We start from the raw sequence: 13,693 nt of genomic DNA, 5'->3' as shown, positions 1-13,693 counted from the left end.
CTGCTCATTCCCCTGCATGCAGTGCTTGGGGCTACCCGGGAGCTCCCACCCCAGGGGCCAGCGGGACCCTCGGTGCCAGGGAGCAGAGGGGCTTCCAGGCAAGGGCTACGAGGGGAAGCAGCGAGGGTGCACATGTGCTGGGGTGGGAGGACCAAGGGAGGTCTCCAGGCTGCAAAGGGAACGGCTGGAACCATTTCATTGCCTCCCAAGGGTTTCCACTTAGAGAACACAGAGGAAGTGCCTGCTGTGATGCTGAACGGGGCACAAGGGGCTGCAGGCTAATGAAGACCCCTCTGTCTGGTGCACAGCCAAGAGCTGCTCAAGGTTTCTCCAGGGGATCATGAACGCTTGGTGATGATTTCCACTCACCTGCAGGTGCTGCAGACAAAGCACTTGGGGTGGTAGGTCCTCCCCAGGGCAGAGATGACCTCTCCAGTGATGAAGTCCCCACAGCTGTCGCAGCGGGTCCCGTAGAGCTGCTGGTAGTCGTGGGTGCAGATGTACTCCTGGTTCTTAAAGAAGAAGCCCGACTGTGCCAGGTCGCAGCCGCACACTGGAGGGGAGGACACGCACCCGTCACGGGGACAGTGGGCAGGTCCAGCCCAGGATCCCTGAGCCCACTTCTGCTGCCTCTCCAGCAGCAGTCCCAGGGCTTCCCTGGGGACACAGCTTCCTGCAGGTATCTCAGAGGGTTTCCCTTCCCACCGGAGGGCTGGGGCCTTCTCCCAGCACCACAAGATGTCAGTGTTGGGCTGTGGCGGGGTGCAGGATGGTACTGCCTGGACAGCAGGGCTGGGCGCTCCCAGAGGAAATCCCAGGGCTGGGAGGGAACCTCTGCAGCCCCCCCCTACACCACGAACAAACAGCTTGGCAGGGCCAGTGGCATCCCCTCCTGGACCCACTGCACCTGGCTGAGGCTCAGCCCCTCCTTTTGACATTCTCATTGTGTCAGGAAGCTGAGAACAGGACTAGCAAAGAGTTGGGAATGCCCTAGGGACAACTAGGGAGAGGTCTTCTCCATGCCCTAGAGCATGGCTGCCTCTGTGATGAGCCATCCCCATTCCCTGGACTGGACATGAAGCTGTGCCCTAATGGGTACAGGTCCGGAGACACACTGGGGTTGGAGATCTCAGTGCTTGTTTTTCCATAGGTGTCCAGCCCAACCTCACTTCCTTCCCTGCTGTGGGAACCGTGGGTGGTGCACAGCCCATCACAGTAATCCAAGGAGACGTGGCCAGCCCCGGCCTCAGTGTCATTTCCCTCCCACGAGTTCTCCATCCAGAGAGACCTCGAGAGCATCAGACCCTGGAGGGCACATCTGGCCTGGCACAGGAACCAGCTCCTGGAGCCTTTGCACAATGCCCATCACCCGTCCTGCAGGGTGATGGGGTGGAGGGGGGACTACAGAGCGACTGAGCACCTGCTGGCACAGCCCATCTTGGTCTCTGTTTTACCCTTCAGGCCTGAGCACCTCTCTGTCCTGTCCTTGCACACCCTGCCTGCACCTGCAGGCCAGCCCACACAGCAGCCACCCTCCCCAGAGTGGCAGGGGACAGCTGGACCCACTGCTGCAGGGCCCATGGGGGCAGAGATGCAGCTCCTCTCCTTTGGAGCATCTCTTGGCCAAGCTGCTCCCTGGTGCTGTGAGTACCCACCTGAGGGGCATAGGGCCAGCACCCACTGCTCTCCAAAACAGCCTGTCAGCAACAAGGGACAGGTCACCAGCTCTGGGACAGCATTAGGAAGCAGCAACAAGATAAAATGAAGCTGGTTTATGCCCTGTTTGCTTTGGGACCCACAGCACGTCCCAGGGCTGCACTCCCATGCCAGGCTCTGGCGGACATGGCAGGGACAGGCAGTTGTGGGAGCTGGCAGCAGCCAGCCAGAGGTGGCAGGAGGTGAGGGAAGGTGAGACAGGAGGATTTCCTCTCATTATATATTCCCTTTCACTTGGAAATCGGGCAGTGAGCACTGCCAGGCTCTCTCTGCTGGCTCCTGGGTCCTTTGAAGCTGGCAGCTGTCTGAGCTCTTTGTCTAAATGCTCAGCTCCTGCTGGATCCTCCATGTCTGAGCTGGGTAAGGGCAGGATGCTCAGCACGGTGCCCTGCAGGTGTAGGTCAGCCCCGAGGGCAGCCTGGGACCCACATCTCTCCCAGAGATCCAGGGCTGCCCATGCCACAGGGGACAGGGCTGCAGCAGGAGTGGGGACCGTCCAGGGAAGTGTCCCCTGCACCCAAACCAGCTGTTCTCTGGGAAAGAGCAGCAAAGTATGGCCACGGGGATGGGGATTTATATCCTGCTTAGTACAAAGTGTTGGGAGCATGGAAGACCAGAGACCTTTAAAAAGGCCTGAAATGGGATGTTTTACAGCATACAGAAGCAGCCACTGGCCTGGCTGAGAGCAGCTGCTCTAATAAAGGTGCTGAGGAGCCCTTCACAACAGCTCTGCACCATTAGCTTTACAGCTCTGCAGCTCTCCTCTGGTGCTCAGGGAGGATTCAAACAACCTCTCTCCTCCCTTTCTGGCAGCCCTGAGGGCCACCGAGTCCCAGCTGCATCCCATGACATCCCACAACACCTCAGTCACGTCTCCTGGGTGGGTGGCAGTGATCTGTCACCCAGCTCCAACCCCATCAGGAGCCACTCGAGTATCACCTCACTGCCTCTCAGCCAGGCTGGCAATACCTCCCTCCTCCTCCTCCTGATTTGGGGGCAGGCAGCTGAAGGAGGTGGTGGCCCAGCCACATCACAGATGGGCCATGGGCACGTTTGTACCCGCACACTGCTGGCATTGAGGTTGCTCAAGGGTAGTGACATTGCTGAGGTCTTGGCCATCCCTTCATAGGCTCTGGCATCAGGCAGAGGCACCGTGCCGTTACCTCCCACCTGTGCCATGCCACTTACCCCTGCACGAAGCTGCCACCCCTGGGCATGTGACCACATCTCAGAGGGCCAGGTAAGTCTGTCCCCAGAATTTTGCTTTCCAAACTGCACCCGGGGTGGTGGGGCAACCTGGCCACCTACCTTGGCAGGTGAAGCAGCGGATGTGGAAGTGATTGCTCTGGACACGCACCACCTCGCCCTTGCAGGTGTCCCCACAGCGGTAGCACTGGATCACGGAGGAGCTGCTCCCAGGGGTGTAGGGGTTTTGCTGATAGGGAACTGCTGGCAGAAAAGAGGGAGGGGAAAACAAGAGAGGGGAGGGGTCTGTTAGCATCTGGGACACAGCTGGGTGTCACTGCACTGACCTCTGCTGGGCAGCTGCCAAAGAGCCCTCCGGTGACAGCGACACGGCTGCTGGACATCAGGACATCACTAAAGGCAAAGGACAGCACCCAGCGACTCTGAGCTGGGTGCCCATCCCTGTCTGGATTTGGGATTTCCCTGCCCCGCAAAAGAGCCACGTCCCATGTCAGGCTCACTGGTCTGCAGTGCAAGTGCCCAAGCACTGCTCCCTGTCCCTGCATGGACAGCCAGGTCACCTGCAGCATTGCCCCAAAGCCAAGCATGCCTCCCTGGATGCTCTCCCGTCTCCTAAGCAGGTGCAGAAGGACAACACAGGGACCAGCTACCCACTGCTCTGCTCAGCCCTCAGGCAGCCCTGGCTTGCTGCTGACCCGTTCAGAAACAGCCCAGCGAGCACCGATTTGGCAGTAGCAGGGGAAGGAACTGCTGTTTTTTTGGAGCTTCCATTTGTTTGGTTAGGAACTGGAAGGAGAAGTAATTTTTCAAGGAGCTTTCAAACATCACGGCAATTGAGTGTTTGGCCCTGGTGGGACTCTCACCTCCTCAGCAAGGAGCAGCATCCCAGCCCCGCTGCTCCTTCCGGAGTGGCACCGTGGCACGTGCAGCTCTGTGCTGAGCTGGGGGCCACAGGGGAGGGGAGGGTGGCGTGGCTCCCACAGAACTGTGGGCAAGAGCCATCCTTCTCCTGCTTCAGAGAGTCCAGAGACTCACCTCCACTCCTCATCCCCCTCCAGCAGCTCTGCAGAACACCATGAAGGTGATGCTCAGCAGCCTCACCCCATTACCCAGGATAGGATCCATATGGAGCAGGGGATCTTTCTGCTGCCTCAACAAAACCCCCAAACACACAGAGAAAACATTGTACTGAGCAGTTCCTGCTTTCCCTGCCTCACCTGCAAGTGCCTGGGCTGTGCAGGAGGTCTGGGCAGGCTGACACCATGCCAGCCCCTGCAGGCAGGGGCCAAGCAGCACAGGGCTTATTTGCTGTAAGATTTCCGAGAGGGAGTCACGACTTGGGCAACTTGAGCAGCAAAAGGCAGCGTTTCAATGGGTCAGAGATTTTCTGACCCAGTGCTGAACTGCATTCCCAGGAACAAGAGAAGCAGCTGATTGAAAGCCAGTCTGTGAAGTCCCTCCAGAGCTGGGAATAAGGGGCGCAGGACAGAGAAGATCACTCATCAGAGGCTCCTCAGTCACTGAGGGGCAGATCAAGTGACAGGGAACAGAAGCAGCCCATTATTGGCTTCAAAAGCAAAGAATGAGAAGTCAAAATGACATTGAGACTGTCTCACAGTAAAATCCCATTTTGTATGCCAACTGCCCAGAGATACGCTCTGCAGACATGCACCACTGCTTCCCTCTGGGAAATGGGCTGACCCTCCCTGACCACTGCTCCATCCCCTGGTCTGTGGAGCTGCTGGGGAGAGGCTGCCTCACCAAGCTCAACCTGAGGGCTGCAAGGGAAGCTGAGGTACATTCCTGTGAGTGCCCTGCTGCAAAATTCAAGCTCCAGCCTTCCAAAAGCTGCTGGGACTTCCCTCCTGATCGCGCTTTTGCAGGCGAAGAGCTCTCAGAGACCAATACAGGCACTAAAGGATACCAAGTGCCAACAGAGAAGCGACAAAATGGGAGTCAGGCCTGGAGCTCAGACCAATAGAGACACTAACTAGTCTAAACCTAATCATTTTAAGCTCCCAAACACAATGAAGGGAGCAGGATACCTCTACCCACGCTTTCGCAAGCATGTTTTGCCAAGAGGCACAAACCCTGGGAACAGGTATCCAGGACCTCCTGTGGCAGCTGCTGGTGGTGGTGTGTGTCCATGAGCTCTGCAGTAGCCTGGGGAGACCAACAGGATCTCCCAAGGCTGGAATAAATGGGGGATCTTTTCTGTGAGGGTCTCCAGCAGAGCAAGAGTTACAGCACTGAAACTTCCTCCCACACACCCAGTGCTCACGCCCTGGCCCAGAATGAAGCAGAAGCCAAGCCCTGGACACAGCCACAGAAATCCACAAAGCTCGGTGAGAAAAGCATGACAGAGGCGGGAGGAAAAGCTGGGAATTAATCAACATTTAAACAAACATTGATAATAAAAAAAGGGGAACAAAAAAAATAATAACCTATGTCAGAAAATGCAGGCATCACTTATTCCGGGCTTCTGGTCTCTAGGGAAAAACTTCCTGGTGTCCATAGCAACACATTGCCAAGCCCCTGCATCGGCAGGTCTGATGGGAGGAAGGCAGAGGAAAAGGAGCCAAGGATGGAAGAGACGGTTATAGCTGTGTTACACCACAGAAAGAGATGGAACTGATATGGTCGCTCCCGCCTGTGCCCATGGGGGCGGGGAACCATCTCCCTCCCACCCGCTGGCTTTGTTCAGCGCTACACCCAAAGCTCCCTGATTTGTGATTAACCTCCAGCCCATGCTGGAATTTTGTCCGGGAACATTAACGCATTGTGTTGTTGGGGCTCTGCTTGTTTTCCAGCCGGCAGCTGCCCGCCTCGTGGCCTCGCGCAGGAAGTATTACACATCACTACAGCCCTGAGCAGAGGGACAGCTGAGCGGGGCAAAGCTCATTACATCCAAATAATCCAGTAATAATGTAAGTAGCATTAGTGGCCTTGCAGGCCGAGATGCAGTGGCCAGGGCAAGGGGGTGGGAGCTGCCCAAGGAATGCCTTAATCTCACCCCGGTTTGCTCCTGCTTTTGCTTGCGGAGCGGCTGCTGGGTGAGCTAGCTCCGTCCAACAGTTAATGCATTTGTGCTCCACACTCATACAGAAAGGCTGCCCAGGGCCAGGCTCCTGCAGGGCTGTGCCCATGTCCCAGCTGGCTCTTGATCTGCAGAGCCCCAGGAGTGGCAGTGAGCTGCCACGGGGCTGCGTGGGCACTCGACAGATTTCCCACTGATCCGGATTAAGGTGGCACCTCCGGTCAGGGATTGGTGCCCCGTGCAGCCTCAGGGTCAGGCAGTGGCAGCCGCACACAAGTGAGGGAGTGGGTGACCTGGGCAGGGGAGAGACCCCCAAACAACACCCATGGCTGCCCAGAGGAGCTCTGTCACCCAGGAGAGCAGAGGGACCCTGCCCAAGGGATCCTCCAAGCTACTCTGCAGTGAGCAAACTGCAAGTTCCTGCTGTGCATCCCTGGGCAATCCCCCTCCTTCACTTCAGAAGGGTCAACAACCTTGTTTGTCTTCCTGTCCTCTTCCTGCACAGAGTCCCAGCCCTCCACTAAGGAGCAGTGGGATGGGGAAATGCTGAACCCTTATGCTGCCTCTGGAACACTCTGAACCCTTCAGGGTTGACAGAGGATAATTCCCATCTATCTTGGAGGGTTTGCAGCTCAACACCAATGCAAATAACAAGGTGGCTCAAAACAAGCTCCATCAGCAGTTTGGCCCCCCTCTCTCCTACCCAGGCAGCCCCACGTCCCACAGCCACAGTAAACTAGTAGCAATCCAGGAGCAGAAGCTGCACAGAGACAGCCAGAGGCAAAATAGATCCATCCATCCTACCTTGCTGAGACCAAACCAGGTGCTGCTGGTTTCCCACCTATCTCCCCCTCCCAGCCCATTAGCCCTCCAGGAAGGTCTATCAGGTAGAAGCTGCTGCAGGTGAGGTTTGGATCATTAGCAACAGGAAGCTCCCACCCAGCTCTGCCTGCCCTGACACTGTGTTTGCTGTCAGCCTGTTTATGAGACAGCATCTCCACAGGGGAATGGGGATGCCTGACTTAATTAATTATCAGTAATTAATATCTGCACAATGCTGGGAGAGCCACAGGTGAAGGGGACTGTGGAAAAGCAAAGCATTCATCCTGAAATTAATAAGGAGAGGCAGTGCCACTGTGGGAAACTGAGGGGAACTGTGGGTGCCAGGGGGTGATGCTGGGGCTGAGTGTTGGCACATGCAGCGAGGGGTGAACGAGTGGGTGCTGGCTGTGTGCAGGGAAGATGTGGGTGTCAGCATGGGGTCCAGCTCCAGAAATGCTGGATGTGAGACCTGAGTTGGGATGGATGCTGGGAGGGGAGGGGGAGCAGCAGCAGCAGTGCTGCTAGGCAGATGATGTTGGCAGGAGTCCTCACACCTCCACGGGGTTGAGCTCCCTTCCAGAAGCCACTGCCTCCCACTCGTCCCTGCTGCTTCCCACTCCTCCCAGCTGCCTCGCAGTGAGCGATTCCCCACAGTCATCCTCTGCACGCTCCCTGCCCAAACTGGGGCTGTAAATCATCCTCTCACAGAAACCCACTGGGGGTGGTGGGACCACCGTGGCACAGGCTGCGTGTGGGATGCGGCTGCCCCGGGGAGGGTGAGGGAAGCTGGGCACCCCTACTGGGTGCCTGAACCCTGGGGTGGGCACAGCTGGCAGGCCCTGTGCCCTCGTGCCCCCAGGAAAGGGCCAATGCCATGGCACTGGGTGAAGGCGAGGAGGGGGTCGGGAGTGTGGCGGGGCTGGGGCGGCTCAGGAAGAGGAAGCCCAGCCCTGCCAGCACACCAGTCCCACAGGCGTCAAGGCTGAGGGGCGGCAATGACTGGTCAGAAAGGAATTTTGCTGGAAGCACTGGAGGCTGAGGGAGAGGCTGGGGTGAAGCACCGGTGATGGGACACAGCGTGCTGGGCTGGGGGCAGAGAGCGAGGGGGCTGTAAAAGAAACCTCCGCTGGGATATGAGAACAGAAAGGTGGCTCTGGGAGCCTGCACCTCAAATCCTCTTGCTGCAGCAGGGATTGAGGGTGACCTGGCTGGCTCCAAGCCCCACGGGAGGTGAGGGCGAGGGGGAGGATTTCCCCTCCAGGCAGGAGCTATGCTTCGTCCCAGGGGTGGCCAGGGAGGAAGGGTGGGACCTCCAGCAGCCACGGGATATGGGTTTCTCATCAGCAGCGGGGCTGAAGGCTCCTGCCTGCTGTCCTGCAGTGGCCAGAGAGCTTGGCCACAGCCATAAAAATGCCTTGGGAGGAAGAGAAAGACAGGCTTGGAGCCAAATGATGCTGGTCCTTCAGGCAGGCATGGGCAGAGCCTCAGCCTGGGTCCTGGGGGGCTGCCCTTGACCCTGGCATGCGGAAATGTGTCTGCTCCAACCACCGTGGCTGCTTGTCCACCCCAGCTCCCTGGTGAGAAGGTGATGGTGGGGAATAGTTGAGAGCTGGGTAAGGGGCTCAGTTGAAGGATCAGCCTGGAATAAGTGAAGAGTCCAGCAGTTGGGATGCTCAGCTCTGGCGGTGAATCTGACACCTGCTGTGACATCTGCATGGCCATCTCGGTGCTCAGGCAAACGCTTCCCATTGAGCTTCCACAGATAAAAGTCATTTTGATCAAGGAGAGAATGATATATTTACCTTTGCACAAAGTATTTTCTCTTCTGATCCTTCCCTTAAGTAAAATCCAGAAGCATCGCATGGCTCCATACTTAATATTTACATTTTTAAGCAGGCCAAGTTCTTCCAATAAAGGCACGGGTTGAGGACAGGTACCATGGATCTGCTGTGGGATAGTTTGAGCCTGGAGCAGCTCCAGCTGCTGCTCTGAACGTTTACATTGCACTCATTGCTGTTCCCACGTGTGTGGCACAGGAGTGGGCTGGGACAGGCACTGGCAGGGAGTGGGGCAGTGCAGGGAGCGTGGGCTGGGAGCAGTGGGGACCTCACGCAGAGCAGGCACTGAGATATTTCCAAGCCATCAGAAAACAGCTCTGTTAGTCAGCTCGGAGTGTCGTGCAGGCGGGATTACAAACCCCCGTCAAGTCCACGCCAGCCTCTCCTCTCCTCTCCTCTCCTGGCTCACAGGCAAAGCCATCTGCGGCTTATGGCTAAAAACCTCCAGCGTGTCGCAGCTCCTAATCCAGCCCTAGGCTTCCCTAATTAGATCATGACCAATTATTGCTCCCACCTGCCTCACGCTGTCCTCTTGCCCACCCCTCCACCGCTGTCACTCCTGCACTGTGCATCTTCCTTGGCATGACACAGGACACAAACAAGCTGTGGGTGCTGCGAGGACGCCACCAGTGAGCTGGAGAGGCAGATGCCAGCACAGGCAAGGGCACAGGGCTGCCAGAAGCAGGACAAGGCTGGGATGGGGATGCTGGGCCAGTACCAGCATCATATGAGGGAGGGAACTCTCTTTAGCTGGGTGTTGCAGGGAGGACCTGAATGAGTGTGGCTGGATATCACAGGGGACAAAGGCAGCTAAGCTCTGTGCAAGTCCCTCCTTTGCAGAGGTGGGTCAAGGATGCAGGGCAGCGGTGCCAGCCCTGCATTCCCATCCCACAGTACCCTCACTGCGTCCCATGTGCCACAGCTGGCCCACTTCCTCTTCTGGGAGGGCCATGAGCTGGGCAAAACCCCTGCCACAGGCTTCTGAGGAGCTCAGATGTTTGCTCCGATCCCACTCTAGCCCCCAACTCTTGGGCACACTGCAGATTTGGACCTCAGGATGCTCACAGGCTCACTCCCTGACTTGTCAGGACAGTGGGTGGGAAGGATGGGGATGTGGAGGTGGGCATGGGCCCAAGAGCTGGCAGCACTGTGCTCTGCACCACATGGGCAGTGCTGCCCAGGCAGAGCAGCAGAGTGAGCAGAACCAGCTTCTCTGCTCTGCTACCCAAGCTCCCAGCACTGCTCTGGAAGCAAAATAACCAGTGCTGGGGCGTTCCCCAGAGCTCATGTCCAACTGGAACTGGGACGAGGCAACTGTCACTGTTGCACAGACTCTGTGGCTGGCCAGTGACATGGGAAGGTGTCCAAAGGGATGCCAAAGCTTTGTACATGGGTATGGCAGGACAATGTTCCAGGGTGGGAGCTGCTTTGCAGGGGGTCACACTGCTACCACTGCAAAAACAGCGAGGAGGGAGGTCAAAAACACAGTTGGAAGAGACAAAGGAGAAGGGTAAATAGAAACAGAGAAGGAGAAAAATAAAGAGGATAGAAGGAAAAAGGAAAAAAGATGGAGCAGTGAATAGTGAGGGCCCTGTCTGCACAGCAGAATTCATTTCTGGCTGCGTTCATGGAAATTATCCTCCAAATGTGAGCATGGAGGAAGCACTGATTGTCTCCTCAGGCTGACCTGGCCACAGGCAGCTGCCTGTGCCTGCCTGCAGGATGTTTACTTCCCAGCATGGGCAGTACAGTCAGGGCTAGAATGTGCCAGGGAAACCCAAAGACCCCACTGCTGACTGAGGCTGCAGCAGGTTTCACCTCCTCCCCTGCAGGAACCTGCAAGCCCTCTGGAACCCCCAGTCCCAATTCCAGCAGCACCGTGGCCTGTCCTGAGAAAGGGGCCCTGGGATCTGCCTGGTTTGCTCAAAGTACTGACTGCTGCAGCTGTGATTTTTTCCAGATTCTCAACAAAAAGAGGAAAAAGTTGCTCTTCTAGTTCTTGGAGCTGCAGGGAAATTTGACAAGCTCAGTGCAGAGCAGCCTGACAACAGAAAACCTTGTGTAGAGTTCACAAGCTTCCCCAGCCTGACAGCTATGCCCTGGGCTGCCCAGAGCCGGTGAGTCAGGAAGCACACTGTGTCCCAACAATTCCCAACCACCCTCCTCGGCAGTGGCCACCACAGGAACCAGCCCACACATGGCACCCTCATGCACGGGGCTGCAGCAACACTCACACCCAGAGCATTCCTCCAGGGAAAGAGGTCCTTTTGCCACTCACCAGGCAAAGGAGGAGAGTGAGTGCCCTGCCACAGGCTCAACAGCATCCCCAGCCCCATGCTGATCCATGCCATGGGAGGGTGCCCAGAGCTGAGTTGCATCCCTTGTTATCCCTGCTCTCATCCCACCAGCAGTGCCTGCTCAGAGGCACCAGGGTTTTCACCAGCATTCACCTCCTATTGCAGAACCATCCTTTAAAGCTAAATTGTCACTCACCAGTCACAGAAACTAAATAAATGAAGAAGTGGAGGGCTTTATGGCACAAGCCTCCCCTGCCTGGCAAGTGCTGTGGCATCACCTGGGACCTTCACAGAATCATTTAGGTTGGAAAAGACCTCCAAGATCATCAACCTATGACCAATCACCTCCTTGTCAACTAGACCACAGCACTCAGTGCCACACCCAGTCTTTCCCTGAACACGTCCAGGGACAGTGGCTCCACCACCTCCCGAGGCAGCCCCTTCCAATTCCTGACAACACTTTCTGTGAAGAAATCCCTCCTGATGTCCAACCTGAACCTGCCCTGGCAGAGCTTCAGGCCATTTCCTCTTGTCCTGTCACTATTTGCCTGGGAGAACTAACACCTTCCCTTTCCTGAAAGGACCCTGCCAGGATGGCTGCATGGAGACTGGAGGAGGGCGAAGGGCCAGGAGTGAGGCTGTGCACCCCATGTGTGGGAGCTCGGGGGCACAGAGCACAGGAGGGGGCTGAAGCAAGGGAGGAGGCATTGCAGGTATAACACTGGAAGATAAGAAGTTCAGGTGTGTGTTTGAATACCTGTGCTTGCAGCCACATCAGTGCACGGCCCCCACGGCATGACATGTGCCCTCCACACCGGCTGCTTTTCTCCCATCTCCAACAAGTGCTGCCGGGATCTTTTTTTCCCACATAATACTTGTACAGCTTGTCATGGCAACGAGATCTCCTTGAACTGCAATTGCAGCCAGGATGCCTGGTGCTCACACTGGCCTGTCTGCAGGCATCATGGAAGCCCCTTCCAGCAGAGCTCTGGGCTCCACAGACCCCCAGACTGGGTGCAACTTGGACCCCCAAGGGAGGCTGCTGCCTGCCTTCCCATGCCAGGCCCAAGCTGCCCCTCGGCCAGGATGGAACTGGGATTTGGGAATTTTTTGCAACAACTAACAGACAGCACCAGGCAATTCCTCCCATTTGATCCCCTCTGAGAAGGGTCTATGGGATGCTCAGCTCTGCTGTGCTGGGCCAGTTGCTCCCCACCTTGTACATGTTTGTCCCCCCAGCAGCATTTGCAGGAAGCATGAAAGAACTGGGTGATGCAGGGGAAGGAAGGCTGTGATCCAGCTGTATTCCCTGCAGGCAGGACAGGGGCTGGGGCTGCTCCTCCCAGGGTCACCCGACTGGGCACAGCACTCAGTGCTGCAGCCAAAATCGTGACTGCTCCTCCCTCTGCTCCTGACACAGTGCTTGCACCAGCATCTGCTCTCCATGTTTACAGAATCACAGAATCCTTTATGTTGGAAAAGACCTCTGAGATCATCGAGTCCAACCTGTGACTGGTCATCGGCTTGTCAACTAGACACAGCACTGAGTGCCATGTCCAGTTGTTTCTTGGACAACTTCAGGGATGGTGACTCCACCACCTCCCTGGGCAGCCCCTTCCAATGCCTGACAACCCCTTCTGTGAAGAAATTCTTCCTGATGTCCAACCTGAACCTGCCCTAGCAGAGCTTCAGGCCATTTCCTCTTGTCCTATCCCTTGGTCCCTGGGAGAAGAGGCCAACACCCACCTGTCTATAACCTCCATTCAGCTGGTTGTAGAGAGTAACAGTCTCCTCTCAGTCTCATTTTCTCCAGGATGAGCCCTTCCAGCTCCCTCAGCCACTCCTTATATGACACACACATCCTCATCCTAACACAATATCCTAACACACATCCAGAGTGCCTGTCTCCCTGGGATCCCAGGCTGCATCCCAAACACACCAAGTGCTGCAGACAACCACGGAGGGATGAGGGGTTCAGCCCCTCTGAAAGCTTGTGGAAAAGAGAGCCCCCAGCACCTGGTGTACCCTATCCATAGGGTACATAGACTGAACATGCCACAGCTGCCTGCATATCCTACCTGGAGAGCCCAGGCTTCCCAGCAGGTGTGGTATTTCCACTGAGTGTGGGGCTGGAGATGTAGTGCTCGACAGGGAATCACAGGCTCTAGGAACAGCAGTAAATCTCCAAAAGGCACAGCTCAAATTTCAGAGCAACTATTTAATTCCCCTCCCTATTATCCCTGAGAATATTTTAGTAGTTCTTGGTGTCTTGGGGAGAGGAAGAGAAAGGATAGATTGCATTTTAATTAATAATTGCTGAAATGCATGGCTGCCCAGGGCAGGAGCCACAGTGAGCCCAGAGCAGAGAGCTATGCCAAACAGAAGGGGATGGCATGACAGACCTCAGGTGCCAGAGGGCTGGTGCCAGGTCCTGCCCCAGTGTGTCTCCAGCAGGACAGCTGAGAGCAGCCCCCTGTGCCACTTTCCCAGGCTGGAACAAGGATGCTCTGCACCTCTGCAAGTCAGGAGGCCACTCTCCTTCTTCCTCTTGAAATCTCTGCTTTAGGACTTTAGCTGGTCCCAGCCCTGCTGCTCACATCCTGCTCTGACACAAGGTCAGGCTCACAGAGGAGTCCCAGAATAGCCCAGTGATGAGGGAGCTGCCTTGGTGGTGAGGCTGGGGAGTGGACACCGTGGTGGCACACCAGGCTGCACAGCACAACTGGGGAGCTGTGCAGAGCCACCCTAGAGCACAGGCAGCTGTCCATTTGCTTTGC

The 13,693-nt window shown here is 56.6% G+C and overlaps 1 protein-coding gene across 4 annotated transcripts in view; it reads right to left on the bottom strand.

Annotated features, from left to right (window-relative positions):
• Window positions 1-13,693, bottom strand: part of ABLIM3 (actin binding LIM protein family member 3) — a 54,369-nt gene that overhangs the window by 18,726 nt on the left and 21,950 nt on the right. For 3 of the 4 annotated variants that reach the window (XM_039385245.1, XM_039385247.1, XM_039385248.1), the window contains exons 2-3: window positions 3,025-3,165; window positions 370-553 (exon numbers count right to left, since the gene is read on the bottom strand). In XM_039385245.1, coding sequence (XP_039241179.1) covers window positions 370-553; window positions 3,025-3,165 — 325 coding nt within the window. The remainder of the gene's footprint in view (window positions 1-369; window positions 554-3,024; window positions 3,166-13,693) is intronic. The other variant, XM_039385246.1, reaches the window with a different exon arrangement.

The sequence above is a fragment of the Pipra filicauda genome, unplaced genomic scaffold (genome assembly GCF_003945595.2).
Source record: "Pipra filicauda isolate LSUMZ 115617 unplaced genomic scaffold, ASM394559v2 scaffold3_size10097308_pilon, whole genome shotgun sequence".
Taxonomy (NCBI): domain Eukaryota; kingdom Metazoa; phylum Chordata; class Aves; order Passeriformes; family Pipridae; genus Pipra; species Pipra filicauda.
The sequence above is the reverse complement of the archived record's forward strand: the minus strand, read 5'-3'. Positions and strand labels throughout refer to the sequence as shown.